Source organism: Rhinoderma darwinii, chromosome 8, assembly GCF_050947455.1.
Source record: "Rhinoderma darwinii isolate aRhiDar2 chromosome 8, aRhiDar2.hap1, whole genome shotgun sequence".
Lineage (NCBI taxonomy): Eukaryota > Metazoa > Chordata > Amphibia > Anura > Rhinodermatidae > Rhinoderma > Rhinoderma darwinii.
The window spans coordinates 26,899,706-26,922,564 of record NC_134694.1 but is presented as its reverse complement, the minus strand read 5'-3'; the positions used below and the strand labels follow the sequence as shown (position 1 = coordinate 26,922,564).

The 22,859-nt window shown below is 42.3% G+C and overlaps 2 protein-coding genes across 7 annotated transcripts in view; one reads left to right on the top strand and one right to left on the bottom strand.

The window, feature by feature from the left end:
* MRRF (mitochondrial ribosome recycling factor) overlaps positions 1 to 10,021 on the bottom strand; it is a 19,222-nt gene extending 9,201 nt beyond the window's left edge. Inside the window, exons 1-3 of the mRNA XM_075835527.1 lie at positions 9,920 to 10,021; positions 8,623 to 8,794; positions 5,791 to 5,946 (exon numbers count right to left, since the gene is read on the bottom strand). Coding sequence (XP_075691642.1) covers positions 5,791 to 5,946; positions 8,623 to 8,776 — 310 coding nt within the window. The 5' untranslated portion in view covers positions 8,777 to 8,794; positions 9,920 to 10,021. The remainder of the gene's footprint in view (positions 1 to 5,790; positions 5,947 to 8,622; positions 8,795 to 9,919) is intronic.
* On the top strand, positions 9,950 to 22,859 carry RBM18 (RNA binding motif protein 18). 6 transcript variants are annotated; one of them, XM_075835534.1, is made up of 7 exons: positions 9,950 to 10,053; positions 10,378 to 10,456; positions 15,112 to 15,245; positions 15,370 to 15,496; positions 17,296 to 17,382; positions 17,864 to 17,949; positions 20,798 to 22,859. In XM_075835534.1, exons 3-7 carry the CDS (start codon positions 15,133 to 15,135, stop codon positions 20,955 to 20,957), a joined length of 573 nt encoding a protein of 190 aa, XP_075691649.1. In that variant the 5' UTR covers positions 9,950 to 10,053; positions 10,378 to 10,456; positions 15,112 to 15,132; the 3' UTR covers positions 20,958 to 22,859. The 6 variants fall into 6 exon arrangements, with proteins under 6 accessions (XP_075691649.1, XP_075691648.1, XP_075691647.1 ...); XM_075835532.1 differs by having other exon boundaries at positions 9,961 to 10,207; XM_075835530.1 differs by having other exon boundaries at positions 9,961 to 10,228.

Sequence of the window (22,859 nt, the reverse complement as noted above, 5' to 3'; positions counted from 1 at the left end):
CGTGACACTTTGGGCTTCATGTTCGTGGTAAAATTTGGTCGATATATTCAGTCTTTATTTGAGAAAAATTGCAAAATTTAGAGAAAATTTAGAAAAAATAGCATTTTTCAGAATTTAAATGCATCTGCTTGAAAAACAGACGGTTATACCACCCAAAATAGTTACTAGTTCACATTTCCCATATGTCTACTTTAGATTAGCATCGTTTTTAGAACATTATTTTATTTTTCTTGGACGTTACAAGGCTTAGAACATAAACAGCAATTTCTCATATTTTTAAGAAAATTTCAAAAGCCTTTTTTTTAAGGTACCTGTTCAGTTCTGAAGTGGCTTTGAGGGGCCTATGTATTAGAAACCCCCATAAAGCACCCCATTTTAAAAACTAGACCCTTCAAAGTATTCAAAACAGCATTTAGAAAGTTTTTTAACCCTTCAGGAATTTCACAGGAATTAAAGCAAAGTGGAGGTGAAATTTGCAAATTTCGTTTTTATTTCTGAATTTCAATTTTATTCTATTTTTTTTCTGTAACACAGAAGGTTTTACCAGAGAAACACAACTAAATATGTATTGTCCAGATTCTTCAGTTTTTAGAAATGTCCCACATGTGGCTCTAGTGCGCTCGTGGAATAAAACACAAGCCCCAGAAGCAAAGAAGCACCTAGTGCATTTTGGTGGTGCTTTTTTATTAGCATATATTTTAGGCAGCATGCCAGGTTTGGAGAGGTGTTGAGGTGCCAAAACAGTAGGAATCCCCCAAAACTGACCCCATTTTGGAAACTGCACCCCTCAAGGAATTAATTTATGGTTATTGTTACCATTTTGACCCCGTAGTTTTTTCACAGCGCGTATTTGAATTGGGCTGTGAAATTAAAAGAATGACAATTTTTCCAATAAGATGTCATTTTTGATCAGAATTTCTTATTTTCACAGGGAACAAAATGCCCCATTTTGTTGCCCAATTTGTCCTGAGTGCGGCAATACCCCATTTGTGGTGATAAACTGCCGTTTGGGCCCATGGGAGGGCTCAGAAGGAAAGGAGCGCTATGTGTTTGTTGGAGTCCAGATTTTGCTGTATTGGTTTTCGGGTGCCATGTCGCATTTGCAGAGCCTCAGAGGTATCAAAGCAATGGAAACCCACCAAAAGTGACCCCATTTTGGAAACAAAACCCCTCAAGGAATTTATTTATGGGTGTTGTGACCATTTAGACCCCACAGTTTTTTCACAGAACTTATTTGAATTGGGCTGTGAATTTAAAAAGAAAAACTTTTTTCCAATAAGATGTAGTTTTGGCTCAAAATGTCTTATTTTCACAACGAATAAAATACCCCATTTTGTTGCCAAATTTGTCCTGAGTGCGGCAATACCCTATTTGTGCCCATAAACTGCCGTTTGGGCCCATGGGAGGTATTAGAAGGAAAGGAGCGCTATGTGTTCTTTGGAGCAGAGATTTTGCTGGATTGGTTTTCGGGTGCCATGTCGCATTTGCAGAGCCCCAAAGGTATCAAAGCAATGGAAACCCACCAGAAGTGACCCCATTTTGGAAACTACACCCCTCAAGGAATTCATTTATGGGTGTTGTGACCATTTAGACTCCACAGTTTTTTCACAGAATTTATTTGAATTGGGCTGTGAATTCAAAAAAATTAAATTTTTTCCAATAAGAGGTAGTTTTGGCTCAAAATTTCTTATTTTCACAAGGAATAAAATACCCCAATTTGTTGCCCAATTTGTCCTGAGTGCGGCAATACCCCATTTGTGGTGATAAACTGCCGTTTGGGCCCATGGGAGGCCTCAGAAGGAAAGGAGCGCTATGTGTTCTTTGGAGCCCAGATTTTGCTGGATTGGTTTTCGGGTGCCATGTCGCATTTGCAGAGCCCCAAAGGTATCAAAGCAATGGAAACCCACCAGAAGTCACCCCATTTTGGAAACTACACCCCTCAAAGAATTTATTTATGGGTGTTGTGACCATTTAGACCCCACAGTTTTTTCACAGAATTTATTTGAATTGGACTGTGAATTAAAAAAAAAATTATTTTTTCCAATAAGAGGTAGTTTTGGCTCAAAATTTCTTATTTTCACAAGGAATAAAATACCGCATTTTGTTGCCCAATTTGTCCTGAGTGTGGCAATACCCTATTTGTGGTGATAAACTGCCGTTTGGACCCATGGGAGGGCTCAGAAGGAAAGGACCACCATGTGGCCTACTGGGAATTTTCTGGTGCTAAGTCGTGTGTGCAGAAGCCCCTGAGGTATCAGTACAGTTGAAACCCCCGAGAAGTGACCCCGTTTTAAAAACGACACCCCTTAAGGAATTCATCTAGAGGTGTAGTGAGCATTTTGACCCCACAGGTATTGTGTAAAAGATAATGCGCAGCAGATGGTGCAGAGTGAGATTTGCAATTTTCTATATATATGCCATGTCAGTGTCCGATATATTGTGCCCAGCATGTGCCACCGGAGACCTACACCCCATAAACTGTAATGTTGGCTCTCCCGGGTACGGCAATACCCTACATGTGGCTGTTATCAGCTGCCTGGGCATACAGCAGGGCTCAGAGGGGAAAGATGAGGATGGGTAAGCTGTGCGAAGTGGATCAGAGCGAGTAAAACTGGGGTAAATTAAAAATAAAGGGATGGATGATAAATTTGAAAACACTCTTTCATACAGAGCTCTGGTTTTTCGGGACACGTGTCACATTGATATATTGTGTCCTTCCTTATCCCCCTCTTATAGCAGACTCTGCACCTCTTTTGACTTTTTCCCTTCTTGCCAGTTTGGGGAACTTCTCCTAAAAAGTGTTGCCCTGGTACGATGCCTGTGGCCCCGCTTCCAGAAGTACTGTAGGGCTTCAGGACTTGATCTGACAAGTCCACCCCTCCCATGTACCTATTGTAGTCCAGGATGCAGTCTAGTTTGGGGGTCCCTGTACTGGTACCTCGTACAGGTACATGGGTACTGGTGTGGCATCTCCCTGGTCTTGTACTTGACACACAATATGTTGCTGCTAGATTGTGCCCTGCTCTCACCCCTTCTGAGTGTTTGCCCAAGCAGAGTCTTAGGGAGGCCTCTCAGATTTCTTCTAGCAGTGGCGCATGCCGCAGGACTTCTGGAAGCGAGGCAGTTGAAGAGTGGGACGCTGGTATAAAAATTATCCAGGTAGAGGTGGTAACCCTGGTCCAGCAGTGGGTGCACCAAATCCCACACAATTTTTGTATTAACTCCCAGTAAGGGGGGGCATTCTGGGGGCTGAGAACTGGTGTCCTTCCCTTCATATATCCTAAATTTGTAGGTATACCCTGATGCACTCTCGCAGCTTATACATCTTCACGCCATACCTTGCCCTCTTACACGGCAGGTACTCGCGGAATTGAAGCCTCCCTTTCAAATGTACCAGGGATTCATCTATAGAAATACACTTCTCGGGGGTGAATGCTGGGAAAACCGGGCACTGAAACGGTCTAATAGGGGTCTCCGTTTATACAAACGGTCAAAACTGGGGTCATCTCGGGGTGGGCACGGCTCATTATCAGTATAATGTAAGAAGCGAAGTATTGCCTCATTTTTATTTTATTTTTTAGTTTCCAGCTCAGTTCTGAAGTTGCTTTGAGGGGCCCATATATTAGACACCCTTATCAAACACCCCATTTCAGAAACTAGACCCCTCAAAGTATTCACAACAGCATTTAAAAAGTTTATTAACCCTTTAGGCGTTTCACAGGAATTTAGAGCAAAGTAGAGGTGACATTTAATTAATTTAATTTAATTTATTAGGCACCATGTCCGGTTTGAAGAGGTCTTGTGGTGCTAAAACAGTGGAAACCCCCCAAAAGTGACCCCTTTTTGGAAACTAGACCCCTTGAGGAATCCATTGTAGTTTTCATGGGGTGCATGCGGCTTTTTGATCAGTTTTTATTCTATTTTTAGGTGGCGTGGTGACTAAAAAAACAGCAATTTTACTATTGTTTTTTATTCAATTTTTTTTACAGCGTTCACCGTGCGCTATAAATGACATATTCACTTTATTCTGCGGGGCGATACGATTACGGCGATACCAGATGTTTATAGTTTTTTTTTATGTCTTATGTCGTTTGCACAATAAAATACATTTTGTAAAATATAATTTATTTTTTGTGTTCCCTTATTCTAAGAGCCATAACTGTTTTATTTTTCCATCAGGAAAGCCGTGCGAGGACTTATTTTTTGCGTAACGAACTGTAGTTTCGATCAGTACAATTTTTAGGTACATTCGACTTTTTGATCTCTTTTTATTCCATTTTTTGGGAGGTGAAGTGACCAAAGAATTGTGATTGTGGTACGGTTTATTATTATTTTCTCTTACGGCGTTCACCGCGCGGGATAAATAATGACATCGTTTTGTAGTTCAGGACGTTACGGACGCGGCGATACCAATTATGTATAGTTTATTTGTTTATTTATATATTTTTATTAATAATAAAGAACTGATAAGGGAAAAAGGGGGACTTTTACTTTTATTACTTTTAAATCTTTTATTTTCTTATTTTTACACAACTTTTTTTTACTTTTTCACACTTTTTTTACTTTGTCCCACTAGGGGACATGAGAGCAGGAGGCTCTGATCGCTATTCTAATACACTGCACTACATGCGTAGTGCAGTGTATTAGAGCTGTCAGCTGTTCGCTGACAGCAAGCATAGTGGGTCCTGATTTTGTCGGGACCCACTAGGCTTCCGTCGATGGCGTAGCCAGAGTCCATTGTTAGGATTCTGGTTGCCATAGTAGCCATCACGGCCCGCTATCGTGTAGCAGGCCAGCGATGGCAGCTTAACCCCTAAGAAGCCGCGATCGCTATTGAACGCGGCTTCTAAGGGGTTAATCGGCGGGGACCACCGCGATCGGTCCCTGCACACTAAGCTGTGATAGCCTGCTGTCGGAAACAGCAGGTATCACAGCTCAGACACGCGCCGGGGAAAGATGGCGCCGTGTTTACTCAGGTCAGTAATAGTACTGACCTGAGCGCGAACGTTCTACTTAGCAGGACGTACTATTACTGACCTGAGCGCGAAGGGGTTAATGATTGTGAAATCACATGTTTATCCATCATGTACTGAAATAAAGGGGTATTTCCATCGTAGACATTTATTGCATATCCACAGGATATGCAATATATATCTGATAGTTGGAGCTCCCACCTCTAAGACCCAAACTTATCTTCTGAATGAGGGTCCGCCAACCCAGTTGCGCCTGGTTAGGCAACCGCTGGTCACCACAAGCAGACGGAGAGCCTTTGATTGGCTGCAGCATCACATGGGATGAAATGTTATCCCAGGAGGCCGGGCTGCACTCAGAACAGAGGATCGGGTCACTAGGACAACGGCCAGGGTAAGTATAAGCTTTGTTTTATTCATTTTAACTCAAAAAAACTCTTCTTTTTCTGCTTTGCATTTTTTTCGGCACAGCGCTTCTGCCACAAAAGTCGCAATACATAGCTCTTTGTTGCAGGAATTACCACCCCATTGAATTCAAAAGGGAAAACCAGCAAGAGAAGAGCAGCAATTCCGAAGCATAAATTGACATGCTGCGGCTTAAAAAAACGCACCGCAGGTCAATTTAGGAACGGTTTCTCTGCGGATTTTTTCCGCTGTGTGTGAATGAGATTCATTAAAATCTCATCCACACTGCTGCTACTGTACCACACAGCGGATTTTCCGCAATGAAATTAGTTGCAGAAAATCCGCAGTGTATAAGCACAATGTGTTCCTAACCTAAAAGTAACGGACATGCAGTAGTTTGCAGATTTTTACTCACCTGAAGATGTTCTGATTGATAGGTTTTTGTTGAAGTCTTCCTTAAGGCTGTCAATTAAATTTTTCATATCTTGTTCAACATCTTTCAAGTTGATAATGTCTTCAACTAAAGCAGTATTTATATTTACCCGAGAATTGGCTTGCCCTTTAGTTTTTCCTAAGAACAAAACAATCAAATACACAAACTACAAATATATCCAATTCTCAAAAGCCACAAAAGAGGAAAGTTATAGACTATGGATACCTGTGACATGAAAGAGATAATTTTTACATATGTTAGCGGTTACCTTTAGTTTAAAAGGTTGCACTAAGTTTCAGGCTGCAATCTCCATTCCTTCATTAATTTAAAGACCTGCTGATATTCTCTGTTTGCAACCTGCTTCCAGTTTCAGACTTTTCTTATGTCCCTACCAGTAATACATGGGAGGTCTGTGACTCCAGAATGCTGCTGCCTTCACTAGCACTTATGTATCAGCACAGCCTCATTTCTGTACTGATTTTTCCTTCTACAGCTCCTGAGGGATCTCTTCTATCTATTGCTAACAGACATTGATGCTGAAGAGTGTGACTTCATGTTCCCTACCCCTGCACAGTCAGTTGCTCTTCTTCTCTCTCTCCACATTGATACATAGCCTATATGATTCCCCCCCCTGTTGTGCTTTATGTATTATCTACGCTGACACAGTACAGCTTGTGTGATATGCCCTCCCTGAACACTTGAATGCTTTTCCTCTCTCCACACTCTGATCTGTCGTGTACAAACTCCTCCCCAATAAAAAAAGATCAATTCAGTGCAACAATGTTCATAATCTTTAAAAGCTAAAATGAGAGATTTTCAGCCAGATGTTCCTACTACTGAAGTTATGAAGCTGGTTGTTAAAGGGGCATGAATCACAACATATCTGCAATAACTGTAACACTGAAATTGCAACACCAAGAAGGAAACGTTTTGGAATTGTGGAATTCACTAGATCGATAGACATGTATAAAAATGGAAAAAAAAAAAATATTCCAAATATCTTGATTTATTTAGTATAGAGTACGAGCGCCGCGCACGGAAATACACGCACTTACACGCCTTAGCATGCGATCAATGAGGTTATTAATGGTTGTCTGATTAATGTTATGCCATGCTGAACGTACTTGGGCGCGCAACTCAGATTGGCTGCTGGCAGCTCCCTTTGCGATTGCCGATCAATGACGTCCCAGATGTGCTCGATGGGAGACAAGTTCTGAGACGCTGCAGGCGATGTGTAAACTGTGAAATGACTATCCTCTAAGTAGCGGATTTTCAACCCATAGAAAAATGAACACTAAAATTTAACCTTTATTAATTATTGTAAAGCATCTGCCAGGCACAGCTTCGGGGTTAACTTCCTCAGGTAATCAGTCTTCACCTGAGTCTATCTCTCGGAGACTGACTCCAGCTTCCACCACTCAGGCTGGCAGGCTTAGGAGTGGGAGAGCCTATCGCAGCCTGGCCAGACTCAGCTAGCTCCCGCCCTCTGTCTATTTATACCTGCCTTTCCTTTTCCTCCTTGCTTGTGATTCTTTCCGTGTGGTTTCCTGGCCCAGCTACAGCTCCTAACAATTTGATCCTGCTCCATTCTGACCCTGGCTTTCTGACTACTCTTCTGCTCTGCGTTTGGTACCTCGTGCTCTCCTGGTTTGACTTGGCTCGTTCACCACTCTGTTGCTCACGGTGTTGCCGTGGGCAACTGCCCCTTTCCCTTTGCTTTATATTCCCTTGTATGTTTTGTCTCGTGCACTTACTGAGCGTAGGGACCGCCGCCCAGTTGTACCCCGTCGCCTAGGGCGGGTCGTTGCAAGTAGGCAGGGACAGAGTGGCGGGTAGATTAGGGCTCACTTGTCCGTTTCCCTACCCCTATCATTACAATTATTCTTCTAAAACAGAAAATGTTTAAAACCTTATGTCTACAGCTAGACAGCTAAAAGTTTCATTATGGATGGGTCTATATTGTGGGTGTTGCAGAGGGTTAATTTCATCCCTATTATGCCCTGCTCTTCAGATGTAAATAAAAGTTTTACAGTCCCTCAACCAGCAGATAACTAGGGGATTGCCTTAAAATCTACGGGCACACCAGCTCCACAAAAGGAACTTAACCCTTTACTTCTAATGTAACTAACATAATGCTATTCGACTGATGTAGTCTCAAAAATATAACTGTAAACATTAACGCTTTGCATAGTTATGTCACCGAACTGTTAAAAGGCGCTGTCTGCTTTGGACAATCCATTTTTGGGATGACAATAAGCTAATCACAGAGTGCCCTGCTGCTGGTACCCTAGAAAACAGTTATAATATGTGGGTGAACGAGGCGAAAAGCGTTTAATTTTGGATTCTCCAAACTAGGCAACCCCGATAAGGATATAAGGACGTTGCCAACTTATACCCTCCCCCACACCCATTTTTTTTATTGCTTAATAAAGATAGTCCAATATATGTTGGAAGAGCTTACAGAGAAACTTGCTGGAGAAAGTGAGAAGCTGAGCAGCCGACCTGTGCAACCTTGTACGCTCTGTCATTTTTACCACAATGCACTTTATATGCCAAGTGTAAAATATAATTTTGATAACTTCGTACCATGGCTGTTCACATCATATGTGTAGACCATAAATACTTATACATTCAAAGAATATAATAGGCTTATGTTTAATTTTCTTCAAATTAAATACTGTACTGAATTGCTGCTTATACAATTCCTACATATGGTCGTTTAGGAAAACGGTCCTATCATAGTAATTTGCAGAGTAAATGACGAGCCACTTAGAACAAACACATAAATAATAGTCCAGGGATAATTTCTCATACCTTTACTGCTTTTTGTAGCAAGATGTCTGCTAAGAAGAGTCATATGATGATCCTGCTGTTGGATAATCGGGGCGGTCTTCCATATACACGGTGTAGTGGTGGTCCTGAGCTGCTGCAGAACAGGCCTAAGCCTTCCTAAACACTTTAGTGCCATGACTGAATCAAGCTTCACCTGCAGAAAGGAAAAGCGCAACTTCAGCTCTGCTACATTTACAAAGAACATCTGGCGAAAGATGACCGACAAAAGAATAAACAGCCGATGAACAAAATTAACTGGATCCCTATGGGGCCTCGGACAATCACTGTAATGTGCGATGATCAGACATGACCCCGTTATAGCGCTATCATGTTTTGTTACAATGTGTCAGATTTTCCCTTATGTAACATAGTGTGGGTTTAGGACCCCTCTAGACAATACTAGGGGGGGGGGGTTACCGTTTATCATTTTAGGAATTGCCAGCTATAGGTCATGCTTTTAGCCAATCACAAGAGACACAGGGTTTCTTATTTGTCATGTTATTGGCTAAAAGGCACCACGTGACAAATAATGGTATTTACTCAGGACAGATTTTGAGGCAGAGAACTATTTATAAAATGTGAAGCGATTACCCTTAGCATTGACGAAAGGACCCGTTCACTCTGTAATATTTATTTCATATGGGAAAGGGAGGTGTTCGTTTTCATTGTCCACTTTCGACAATCTTTTTCGTTAGACCGTTCCCTTAAATAAGCCGTTAAAGTGTCAGTCCGGTTATACGCTCCTGCCCAAACTAACATCGGGCGTGATAAGAAGCTCCTGCACGCTGGGCAGTACCATTGCTGTGCCAACCGTACGACGGCCGGAGAGTATCGTGCACAGGTCCAATCCTTATTAATTGGACTCGTGTGCGATACTCTCCAGGGCATCGTGCAGTTGCCATAGCAACCAGCGTCTCTCCACGCCAGATGTTGGCTCGGCCACCAGAGTATAACTGGACATACTGCGAGAATATGCCATCAATGTACGAGGAAGCAATCCCTTCACATTTACCTCATCCGATTTAACAGAAGTGCAATGATTATTGTTATGAAGACTTAATAAAGTTTGTATTGTACAAAAATTGTTACATTCTATGTATACAAAAAAAAAATCACATGACCTGCAATGATCAAAATCACATGGAGAAAGAAGTGTTCTAGGGATCAATTCACAAATGTCACGAGTAAATTGTAAGATGTGAAGAGATCGTCAATGTGAACAAGACATATAAACATATATAGAAATCCTGCACACAGCACCTGCCCCTCACTACTTTACCTCTCAGTGGATCTATGGAGCTTGACTGGAGCGCTTACGTCATCACGATGCGACGCAGGCAAGTTGCGTCGCCGCTCGCTGACGTCAGAGGTGGTAGGATGATCGTGAGCCTGAAACCGAGCGGACGTTTCCGGGTAAATATAGGACAGATGCACGGATGACACTGTGGGCTGTGTATTGATGGACTGCGTATGGAGGACTTATAAAAACCGGGAAGGATGAGAAGCCGCACGGCGGCCTCCTGACGGCCTGTGATCTACTGTCCACCGGCTGGACGGCACCGGACAGGTCTGACTCTCTACACAGCCGGTAACTTAGGGTGGACAAGTAACATTTATAGGCCGCTGTTACTAAGGCTCAGGCTTTGACAAGTGTAATGATTACATAACTAGCAATTACCGTAATGTTATTATTGTTAGTGAGCGTGATCTAATAATAACGTGCAGTTCCATCTATAGACCAGAAGGCGGCGTCAGCAGATCACCACACCAATACTTGCCGTAGACATGAGACATATTCACCCCTCCCCGTATACAGGTATTTGGTGGGGGGCTCAAACAGAACAATAATAAACTTCTTGATGTAATTCCCAGCAACTCCACATTATTCTCTCCAACTTCTGCAGGTCCCATATATAATGAGCGTTTCTATGATCAATGTGATTGCCGTTTTTAGTTTTTTTTTCATGTGTTGTACGATAAGAAAGTCGCCATTTCGCTTGCAGCGTTGCAGCTGACGATTGCCTATGTGGTTTTATTGTGATCTTCGCCAACAATCCAAACTTGCTGGTTTTTGGGCCACTTTCGACAGGTTTTGCATAGGCAACAATGTAAATCGTGTGCAACAGGTTATGAAATAGGATTAGGATAAAAAATGCGCCCGAGGTCATGCGACTTCAAGAAAACATCAAATCGCATACCTTATTTTTGTCATGTGACGATGGAGCCCTAGTCTAATAAACACATACAGTGTACGTCTGTAATGAGTGTATATACTATATATGTATGTGAGAGTTCATGTTTCCTGCATGGTACGGCAGATCCATCATGACTTCTGTTATAAACTGATGCCACGAAGCTAGTGTGAAGAGCGCTGATCGGCTGTGTACGCCTTTGAAATGTTTTATTATTATTAAAGCAATGTGTTTTGTGATTTTAAGCACTTTTTAAATTGACTTATTAAAAAAAGAAATAATTTAATGATCGATATTAGCTGGATCCTGTGTCAGAGACACGTAGGAGCTGCACTCAGGCAAGCCGTCAGTACAGCTCCACTGATGGAGTCGGCTGAGAGAAGGATACAGCTTCTATGGCTATACAGGATACATAAAGACTGTGTTGTCATTTATAAAAATGCTTAAAATCACAAAACACATTGATTTAATAATTGTAGTTTAGATTGCCCGGCTAGAAATCAAAGGACCTCCTAAGGCGTACGGTAGTATTTTACCTTTGTAAAACATACATTATACTCCTATATGCAAGGTCTGTTTTGTTTTTTTTTCCAAGCCATACTATAACAAGTACGTCCCCTGTTTGTATCAGTTGTGCGAGAAATCTGGTTACCCGTTTTTCTAAGGCTCGTTATTTTTGCAGAGAACTAGTTAATTTTGCCCACACTTCTTAGCGTCTTTGTCCTGATGATACCTCCGGCAGATACTGCACTTGGTGTTTCTACGTGAAGTTGAACAGTGAATTCTCCGTATTGATTGGAGTTGAATGGTTTGTCTCGCTGGCCAATTCTTGGCTGTGATTCTCATTTACTGTCTCGCAGGAATCCTAGCTAATCTAAGAGTGAGATACATGGAGAGACACTGATACATACCAGACCGAAAAGTGGATATATCACACGGAATCTGATATACGTGGCTGGCGCTGCTCTGTGCCCCGACACACTGTAGAAGAGCTCATCTTAGGTTCTGTTCGCTGACTTTCGTTTCCGACTCCCTTGAGTTTCCATAATACTTGCTTGGATGGGGAAGGGTTAATAGCGAAAAAATTCTGTCAATTGGTGCCTAATGCTATCTGAGGTTGGAAATTGCTACAGCCAGAAAGGATGAAACCTCCAATTGCCAGAATCTGGAAGTAGAGAAATGTCTACGGTCAAGAGCATCGGCCAGCGGTCAGATATGCCCCTTGGGAGATATTGCAAGTCATGGATTGGAGGAGATTGTGGGCAGAGCAAAACATATTATTAATCCTGGAGAGGGATCTTTGGGTAGGAGAATATCGGGAGTATGTTTTAGCATTAGGGTTAATATGTCTCCACAGATCCCGTCATCCGATCTCATCTATTCATCTCTTTAGTACAGTTAGACTTCTTGGGCCATTAGATTGCGGTCCTCCTAGATAATTTATCCAGGGCCAGGGTAGGATTATTAATCCTATAAAAAGTCAGCCGGGACTATGAGCATGTGGTCAGGGAAATCGAAAGCAAATAACATGGCCTGTTTCAGAAGTGCACATGTAGTGTTTTCAGGTGTATTTCGGGGCGCTTACACCTCGGGAAACGCTTGAAAAAACGGAAGCAGAACGCCTACAAACATCTGCCCATGGATTTTAATGGGAAATACGCCATTCTGTTCCGATGGGGTGTTTTTTTACGCTTTGTTTTCCAAAAAACAGCTAAAAAAATGCAGCGAAAAACGCGAGTGGCTTAAAAAAATGTCTGAATCAGGAGCTGTTTTCCCTTGAAAACCGCTCCGTATTTTCAGACGTTTTTGATTTTGTATGTGCGCATACCCTTTGGAATATAAATCGGACTTCAGGATCGGACCTCCTCTTGGTGACTACAAAACGCAACGTTTTGCCTACCAAGAGCACAACCCCGCTGGAATAGGTGGAATGACTTGAATGTTGGATCCAGCCAACCCAGTGTCCTTTAGGGTTCTAAACCAGCTGGGGCATGTGGAGGGTTTCTAGAAGGTATAGAACGTCTGGGCCATAATTCTTTACAAAGGAGAACACCATGTTCCTTTTCAGACGGCTGTTGATTCCCCGCACATTCGACACCATGAATTTTTTTAAAATAAGGGGTCATTCAAAGAGGGTAGATCTCTCTTCATCAACGGACAGCATAACCTGCAGGGTGTTGCCTCCAGGTAGTAAAGGAAATCGTGAAGAATCGAGGTATTCGTGCTCAGCCTCTGAGTCGCCCATCCAACCAGGTCGAAGCCTCAGCAGGAGTCTCAGAGAAGTGCGCCTTTCCCTCTCACTGGACTCGAAGTCTTGCCAGGAAGGCCAGAGTATAGGAGATACCTCTATCATGATTCCTTCGCCTTTTCTGAAGTTCCACCGAGAAATTGGAAAAGAAGGATATATTCACATTATCCTGTGTGATGCCTTCTTTCTGCCGTGCCAGAAGTGGGGGAGGGGCAGGTGGCAGGGGTTTCATGGGTACATGATGGGTCGGTTTAACCACAAAGTCCGCTGAGAATAAATCCACACCAAAAAGCTGTTGGAAACCACGTTCAGCAAAACGTTCAGGATATTGTTTTTTATTTTAGGCTGACATTTCTCACATTGTTGTGGTGTAGGCGGTTTTCCAGATCTTCCGCTTCTAAGGTCTAAGACAGATTGAATCTCCATTTTTTTCTATCCGAGATGACAGAGGCCTAACCTTATCCTCCACATCAGAGACATGAGTCTTAACTTCAGTGTTGCGCTCCTGGAGTGCCTGCACGTCATGGCGCGGGAGGCCTAGATCTTTGCACACCTCTTACATTTTTCCAGTCCGGGTGACCTGGCAAGAGGATATGGCGGTCAGGAGCTGTGTTGATACCGGTTGTGGAGTCGGTTCAGGTTAGCTTGAACCAGAGGCCTAGTCAGGATTTTCTGGATGCCACATTTGATTCTGTGCCATTTTGGACCTGGGTCTGGGTGGCAGATGATGGCCCTATCTTTACCGTTTTTCCCACAGGCCATTTGGAGCTGGTTAGCTACGATAAATGGCTTAGGAGGCACCAAGATAAGTGATCAGGATACTAGGCAGCTGGAGTGAAGGTACAGCGCTTCTGCTCACATCCTCAGTCAAGCCTTGCCCCCCTGTTGACATGTACTTTAATGCCACAAAGGGTGCTTTGCGGTTGTGTCTGCTATGGGAGGGAGAGGCGGTGGCACTGCTGTGACTACTAGGGAAAAGTGGTGCTGCTGTGACTACTGGGAGTAGTGGGCACCACTGTGAGTACAAGGGAGAAGGAGAACACTGCTGTAACTATTGTTGGCGGGTACAGCTGTGACCGCTAAGTGGGGAAATCCACTGTGATACTGAGGGAAGGGGACATTGTCACTGCTGTGGAAAGAAAGTACTACAAGAAGAAGTTTGGAAGACCTAGTATAACTACCATTGTGGAAGGGCATTGCTGTAACCTCTGGGAAAGGGTGCCTCTGTTGTGGGAGAAAGGGCATCCTGCTGTGACTATGAGGGGGCAGTTGTTCCTGTTGCTCTGACCACTGTGGTGCAAATAACGTGTAATATTTACAAATCCCAGTAGCAGATCTTTGATTTTTTTTGCTCATTTATATATGCCCAATGGGGAAGAGTGGTATAAAGGTTGTTATCATTCCTGTAATTTTGAACTGAGTTTTAATGAAAAAAATATGTGCCAATTGCACCGCAACATTGCGTTACGTGACCTCGGTCTTCTGGTCTCTTCTGAATGCGCCTTTGATGGCTTCAAGATTTAGCCAGGCCTGACCTAGGCAATCCTGTGTGAGCTAAACATTCCAGACTTCAGGCTTAGAATTCTTCCTACAGAGAATTATGTTGCTGATGGGTTTAGCGTACATAACCTAGACTGGATATAAATGTAGCAATTGATCAGGTGTATATTGGTATTTAGAAAACCCGTTTTCAAGTAACCTATTGGGGGGGGTCCCCCTTTTAGGATCCTTCTTTATTAACCAGAGCGGAGAGCAGTTACTAAGAGCTTCTCTCGCTGTGGAGGACCTGGCACGTCCATTTATTTATTTCACTGTCATTTTTCATTTCTCGAGTGGTGGCGTTGCAGGGGAATTGAACTTTTGTTGCCAGGTTCCCTCCGAGATTACAGCTGATCGCTGTGGTCCCAAGAGACCATATAATCAGTTAACTGTCGGGGGACGCCGCCGATAAAGGGGGATTGTCTAAAGTGAACAAGCTTTACTATAGAATGGATTAGAAAGGGAATAACCCCAGAACTCCTTTATTCCCAGTTCTGTTTCTAGGACACATCGATGGAGGAAGAATTAAAATCATTGCCTCTTGAGAACGCATCAATCCTGTCAGAGGGTTCACTTCAGGATGGACATCGCTTATGGATTGGGAATCTTGACCCTAAAATTACTGAGTGAGTCAAATATATGAACTCGAGCGTCTTTGTAATACATCTTTATGACATTTTTTCTGTTTTTACTTCACGTTTATTTTATTTTTTTCACGCTAATGAAGAATCTATTTGTTCCATCATTCAGGTATCATCTGTTAAAATTACTACAGAAATTTGGCAACGTGAAACAATTTGATTTCCTGTTTCACAAATCTGGGCCACTGGAAGGGCAACCTCGGGGCTACTGTTTTGTTAATTTTGAGACAAAACTGGTAAGTGTTTTTTTACTACAGCGCCTAAACATATTGAGAAAATGCAGCGCACGACACCTTGACTTCTGAAAATGTTGCATTAGTTTTGGGCTGGGATGTGACTTCTCTCTGGAAGCCCCGGTTCCTGTGATTGGCAGGCTGAGGGGTGTAAACCCTTCCCCCACTGAACTCAGAAACCGGGAACCTGTGGGAAGTAAAGCTGATTGTAGACATAATAAAAATTATTTTCTTGTCTACAATCCCAACTGTATAATAATCTTTAATGATAATTGTTGGGTCTATGATACTAAAAATCTGTTCCAACCAATGGAAATCTGCTCTGTTACTGGGGAAGTTTATTCTTTATTTTTCAAAAAAATTTTATGGGTAAAAGCTTCAATCCTGTCATTGTAAATGCATGAAGTTCTGGGGGTCATAAAGCAGCGGCGCTGCAAAATTAACCATGGGTTCATCGTCTTTTAAAAAAACTTCTTACCCCTCCTATCCCCTTTTGTAACCTAAAGGGGTTTTCCAGTGAGAAGAAACTGATGGCATTACAATATCTGATCAATGGGGGTCCGCCTCTCGGCACTCACGCTGATCAGCTGTTTTGAAGGGGCCATGATGCTTGTTGGACCCCCACTGATCACCCCCCACCCCATCAAGTTCTGCTCACTGTAAAACCCCTTTATTGAAGCTGGTTTAAACAATTAAATGAATTCTGAACAAAAATACTTGTGGTTTTATAGTTCGGAGTCAAGGGGCACATCTTTGTCATTACGTTTTTGGCAGAGGTGGGACATGTCACTGGCGCTTGGTAGGGTAATGAAATTAAGACAAAGTTCTGGATCGGGATTGGGTCAGTGATGGATTGGATTGACTTCCCCTGAAATGAAAATATTAATAGTACTTAGGAATACGATCATGACGTGGAAGGCGTTACACAAAAAATCTCCAGCTATCCTTTCAGATTTCTAAACATTTACCTCTATGGAATCATCCTGGGTTGTGTACTCTTCCGTGAGTGGCAGAAGAAGGGCATCCCAACAGTGCGGTAACACTGCACACCACTGATCCCCATTGGCACACTATAGATGATCTTCTCTCCACGTATGGCTTACAACCAGTCTAAAGCATACAGTATGCGCAAATTGAAAAATTCTATAACTCCCGCTTGGTAAACATGAATAATGAGGTGATCCAGATTAAAATGGATAAGAGACTTGCTTTTGGAACCGGACTGCATGGGCTAGGCAACTGGAAGATCCCAATGCAGAGAGAATATTGTAATAGGTTGGAGAACGGCGTGTCATAATGTCAGGGTGCGGAGAGAGACACCCTTCTGTATAATCCATAGAGCAATATACTTGTTTAATCTTACGCCGAACAAACCGGATCGACTCATTCACTGCTCTAAATGGAATAGCCCTAAGAATGAGTTCTGTCGTGGCATGTCGCTATGTGGCACGGTTCAATGTTTCTGATCTCCGGTTACACTCATGATTAATAATATCTAGACTCTCTCATTGTCTCTTTCTTGTTACTGCATGTACACAACAGACAGAAGCTTGTGACCCCGTCACGGTGTTGTAGGTTTTCATAGTGTCGGCCCAAATGTTTCCTTCTACAATCCCATTCCCAATGCTGTTTAGCATGTTTTGTGACTTATGTGGTTATTACATAGTAGCATACAGCGCCATCCAGAGGGCATGCGATATATGCTCCCTTGGGCGAGAGGCATGATACCATGGCACGTGCTTTCTGCAGTACAGTACACGCATGTAATCAACTGAAAATAGAAATATTTCTTTATTTTACAGGAAGCAGAAAAGGCTATTCAGTGTCTTAATGGGAAAATGGCCCTGTCTAAGAAGTTGGTTGTGAGATGGGCACATGCACAGATTAAGGTAACATCCCTCAATACAGCTGATGCCACTCTGGTAATTGCCCTTGTGTTTGCTTTTTAAGGACACGTCATTGGATGCAGGACACTTGGAACTGACCGCCAATGGGGTGCCAACTTGCTTTGGTGTAAAGTCTGAATATTACATCTTCTATTTGGATACGGCTCTTTTCGCCATATCTGGAGTAATTGAACATTGCATGGCTTTGCTTTTCAGTGATATTTTATTTATTGATAAAGTAAATCTGTTTTAAGAATAGTTAAAAAAAAATACATACAAATGTTACTGTGAATGGGGCTGAGCTACAGTACCAGGCACAGCGGCACGTTGGGATGAGCCGCTGTGCCTGGGTAAACACGGGCATGGTCCCTTCTCTAGGCCATCGATGTATATTCCCTGGAAACGCTTTTTAACGCCACGTTATGACCCTAATCCTCATGTCACCAAACCGGGTTAATTGTGATCCGTTTGTCATCTTTTCTAGCGATACGATAATTATAAAAGTGAAAAAGTCTTGCCGATCAGTTTGGAGCCATCTTCGAGCACAGAACCAACTCAGTCCACTTTAAGGTGACTATTTTGTGTTGCATGTAGCATATCTATTCATGTATCTGATCTATCTCTGTTTCCTGGAGGGTGGTGATGGGCTCTTTTTTTCGAAGCAGAAATGTTGTGCATGTAACGTCCATATCCTCCATATTCTGTGGTGAGCAGCTAACATTTTCCACTTTTGTGCAAATAAAGGGTGTTTGCCGATAATGAACAGCAACTTTCTAATTTACTTTGTGCATCAATTTCTCTGCATTTTCAAGATCTCGGTGTGATTTTAGTGAATAGGAACCAACTTTCCAGATGCTGCACTGAAGACCTAATACTTCTAATAGCTGAAGACTTTGCACCGTTGTATCCAGTCCAGGCAGTCCTCTGAAACCGCCTGGATAGCGGACTGGACTGATACATTTGTCCACTCTTATACATTGTATCAACTAAAAGGATGGGACAGGAGAGAGATTTGCACTGCCTATGTATTTAGCTCACAAAGAATTGACTATACTGGATACAATTGTAGTAAACATATCTGTGAAAAGTGTTTGGTCTGTACTGGTTTTCAGCCAAAAAAAAGTTTCCATTCACTGACCAAACCGATTTTGAACATGGTGAAGAATTGAAATTCACGAAGACTGACTTCTCATACACCAGTGTTGGCTTAAAACCCGCAGGAGTAAGATGCAACAAATTTATTAGGTGGAGCGTGTGTCTTTGGCTGTCCATGCACAAGAATGGGAAGGGCAATCCTCTGCCAGTCTATCGGCACCATGCAGCACGATGGCGGGGTGACTATTATTTTTAATGGCAGCCAGGGGCCTGACAAAGGCCCCCAGGTGTGCCAGAGGCATATTCCTACTAGACACAGGCAAAAATGCTTTGGAGTACTAAGTATTCCAAAGCATTATGTAAGAAATCAATGGATTGCAGCTTCTAGTCCCCTAGCAGAACAAATTGAAAAAAAATAATTAAATTGAGTTCAATAAGACAACAAAAGAAGTCTGTCCCTACAAAAAAAACAACTTTTTAAAAATGGTAAAAAAAAAATTAACATATGGTATCGCCACAATCCTAAAAAATAAATAAATATATAACCGATTACTTAAACTACATTGCGCACGGTTTTGGTAAAAAATAGCAGATTTGCTGTCGGTTGCAAAAAGGGACAAACCCAAGACTACGTTCACACGACTTGTTAACGGCTGAAAAATACAAGGCTGATTTTGAGAGTCTCTGAAATCCATGTGTGCACATGGCCAAACCTATACCTTTGTGTAACATACACCGTATATACCCATTGATTTAAAATGAACAGAAAAATGTGTCACCTTTTTTATTTAGTTTTGTCTGCACTGGTATTACTAAATAATATATAATGTGGAGTACACTCGAGTGTAGAGAGGCTCTTCAATTAGCGGGAGGTCCTTAAACAAACAAGTGCTTCAGTCTCTCTGCTGGTCCTGTCAGGCACATGGGTAATGCACTGATCAAACAACCTGTGTGTTTCTAAGTGGTCAGGAAATGGAAGGGCAAATGTAGTCTACTAGCCTGGGGCTGCAGGCTGGGCCACGAGAGGTTAAACTGATTGATTGAGCGCTGATTTGAGCGCTGTTGCTTTAACAGGAAGCTGATTTACTCCAGGGAGCAGCAATGAACTGAAGGGCTAGAATACAAAGGTCAGACGTTGAACAATCAAGGATAAAAAGTGAATATCTTGTTGTCTGCTCGTGCTGAGTTCTATTTCATGTCGAAGTTCTGTATTCTTAATGGACTTTAAAGTGTCGCAACGAGATGAAAAAATAAACTTCTGCACAATATGGAAATGTTACCGTTTCGCTTCTAAAAAAAATTTTGGGTTGTGAAAATAAATTCCGTAATTTATTAGTCCCCGTATTCAATTGAATTGTCAAATTCTCATTTACATACTGAATTTAAATATCTGCTGCTTTAGGGTGGGAACACACACCGCGTGTTCGGGGCAGATGCACTGTGTGAAGCCGCGCAGCGTATCCGCCCTGAACACTGCAGGGAATGGGGTCCAAAATCCCGCACCACGTTGTTGTGCGTTTTTCGGGTGTAAATTATCGCACATACTTACCCCCTCCCTCGACGTACACTGCAGCCTCCCTGGGTGACATTGCAGGCCATGTGACCGCTGCAGCCAGTGATTGGCTACAGCGGTCAAATGGCCTGCAACGTCATCCAGGGAGGCCAGACTGGAGAAGAAGCGGGGAACTCTGGGTTTGTAACAACTTTTATTTTTTTATTTTTTTCAGTGGAATCGTTGTGATTCTGCCGCAAATGTCGCAACACACACCACTTAGTTGCGGATTTAAGCACCCCATTGAATTCTATGGGTAAAACCCGCAACGAAAGAGCTTAGATTACGCAGCATTAATTTACATGCTTCAGTTGAAGAAACCGCACCGCAGGTCAAATTACGTGCGGTTATATTCGGCGACATTTTACCGCAGTGTGGGGCCGAGACTTGTTGAAATCTCACCCACACTGCTGCTGCTGTATTACGCTGCGGACTTTCCGCAATGATTCTGTTGCAGAAAATCCCCAGTGTTTACTCTGCGTGTGTTCATACCATAAGTTTTATTCCTCCAATTCATCTAAATAAAAATATTAAGCTACTTTGCATATCTTTTTTAAAAAAAATAATATACCATTTTGGGGAAACAGTTCCTATGCGGGCTTGTGTGTCTCCATGGTTACAGACTCAAACAAACCCTGTGTGTAGTCGGGTGCTGCAGTCCTTCTCTACCATTTGAAACCTTTTTTTTTTTTTTTTTTTTTTCTCTAACCTACAATTAATAATAATTAAACTTTATTTTTTTATTTTTTTTTATTTCCCCCCTTTGTACAGTGTCAGTGCTAAGATCAAAGCAATCGAAGCAAAGTTGAAGATGATGGCCGAGAATCCAGACCATGACTTACCTGGGCAACCAGCCTATTCTTATTTTAAGGCTTCTGAGAAGAAAAGGAGCACACCGTATTCCAGAACTTCGTGGAAAACTAAGAGATGACATCACTGTTCCTCCAGGATTCCTAAGGAGCTTCACAGACTCTGAGCACATCCTCTCCATGTATAGACCCTGTAATAATGTTATATACGATAACACAGACCTCATGAAACCTTTTCCTTGCAGACTTGAACTTTTCAGAGTTTGGATAGTTGCTGGTTTTGCATTCTCTGTACGTGTGTTTCTATGTATAAATATTTGTTGTGTGTTTTTTATTTTATGCATAAAAAAAAAAAATGACCGTAAAGTACAAGATGTTAATCTCTGTTCACACTAGGTTGTTTTCCCTTTCCGTTAGGGGTACTTGTATTTTCTATGGCAACAGTAGCGCAGTCTGCAGCGTTATTCTTACTGTCAAAAATAGCAAATCCCTTGCTGATCATATTATGACTTCATACATTTGTTGGGATTCTCTTAAGAAAAAAAAAAAAAAGGATCAGCCTTAGCTGCTTTGGGACTGTTATGAACGGAAGACGTGACACTGGTGTGAACAGAGTCTTATATGAATGAACTTCCTGAAGGATTCCCAGAAAATTTGCAAGTGGCTGGAAACTGGGACTGAATTCGCCGTTTCATGCAGTATTCGCACACATATCTGTATATACGAACGCGTGAGCAAAGAGCCGTAAGGAAACTGCATGACACGTCCAAATTACTGCGAAGGCTCACATTGCATTCATGAATTTTCATTAACCGGTACTGACGCGTTAAATACTTTTAGCTAATTATTTTTGATTTATTTTTTTTCAAGTTGCCTGAGGGCGTATTATGTGAATGCGCCATTAAAGAGCATCTGTCACCAGAGTGAATTTTTAATTTAAAGGGATTTTCCAACTTGTTAAATATTTTTGCAACTGCTGCAAATGTCCTAAACGAAGACTCGTTACTCACCTATTCTTTCTCCGGCGATTCAGCGCTGACCCCTCAGGGGGTCCTTCTGGTTTTTGTTTACACGTGAATAGCATGAGACCGCTGCAGCCAATCAGAGGCCTTAGCGGGTACATGTTAAATTCCAGGCACTATGGTACCCATCGCTGAGCATTCATACCAGGAATAAGACACGTCCCTGCTGAGGCCTCTGATTGGCTGCAGTGGTCAAATGCTGCTTTCATGTAAACAAAACGGGAGGAATGCCAGAGCATTTAGCACTGGATGGCCAGGGGAACCAATAGGTGATTCTCTTTTTCTTTTAGGACATTTTCAGCTGTTCTAAAAGACTATTAACCAGTCGGACAGCCCCTTTAGGGCGTCTTGTGTTAGGCCCAGCAGTACTTTTAATCTGGGGAGGTGGCAAATGATATGCACATAGAAGACACACAATCTTCTTAGAACCCACCAATCTCTCTTACCAATTCTTTTTAAGGGAACGCTCTGGTCAAAGCTTCTTCAGTGTGTTATGCTGCCTAGTTCAGGAACGGAAGGGTCAGTGTATGGCACATGGATTCTAAGAACACCATCTAGAATCCGTGTCATATACCGCCCCTTCGGGCCCTGCACAGTGGATCACTTTTCCTTGGAGTGATCCCTCAAAGGTGTTTTCTTGACTCCACGCTGACAAGTGCTGAAGCTTTCATGCTGCTTCCAATAGGTCTGTTGGACAGCGAGAAAGTTCTCAGGGACCATGCTGTATGGAGTAGTTTGTACGTATGTACATCCATATGACTATAGGCTCCGATCTCCACACACAAACCTATATCTGGGTAGTTTGTGACTGTGGTTAAACAGTTTGGCCCTGTCACTTGCTAATCTCCCTGTATTTATGTATAGAATTTCTTTAAAACTTCTATTTTATGTTTTCTCTACATTGAAAAATGTAATGTAAATTGCCTTGCACTGCAAAATATAGACTTTTCTGTTTCCTAAACATGATACTGTAAAACACTATTATTTATTATTTTTTAACCA

Bases quoted from the DNA above. Each gene is read 5' to 3' on its own strand.
- RBM18 (XM_075835534.1), top strand. From the start codon at position 15,133: ATGGAGGAAGAATTAAAATCATTGCCTCTTGAGAACGCATCAATCCTG. The intron at 17,383-17,863 runs GTAACATCCCTC...CATCTTTTCTAG, and splicing joins GGGCACATGCACAGATTAAG to CGATACGATAATTATAAAAG. The intron at 17,950-20,797 runs GTGACTATTTTG...CCCTTTGTACAG, and splicing joins CCAACTCAGTCCACTTTAAG to TGTCAGTGCTAAGATCAAAG.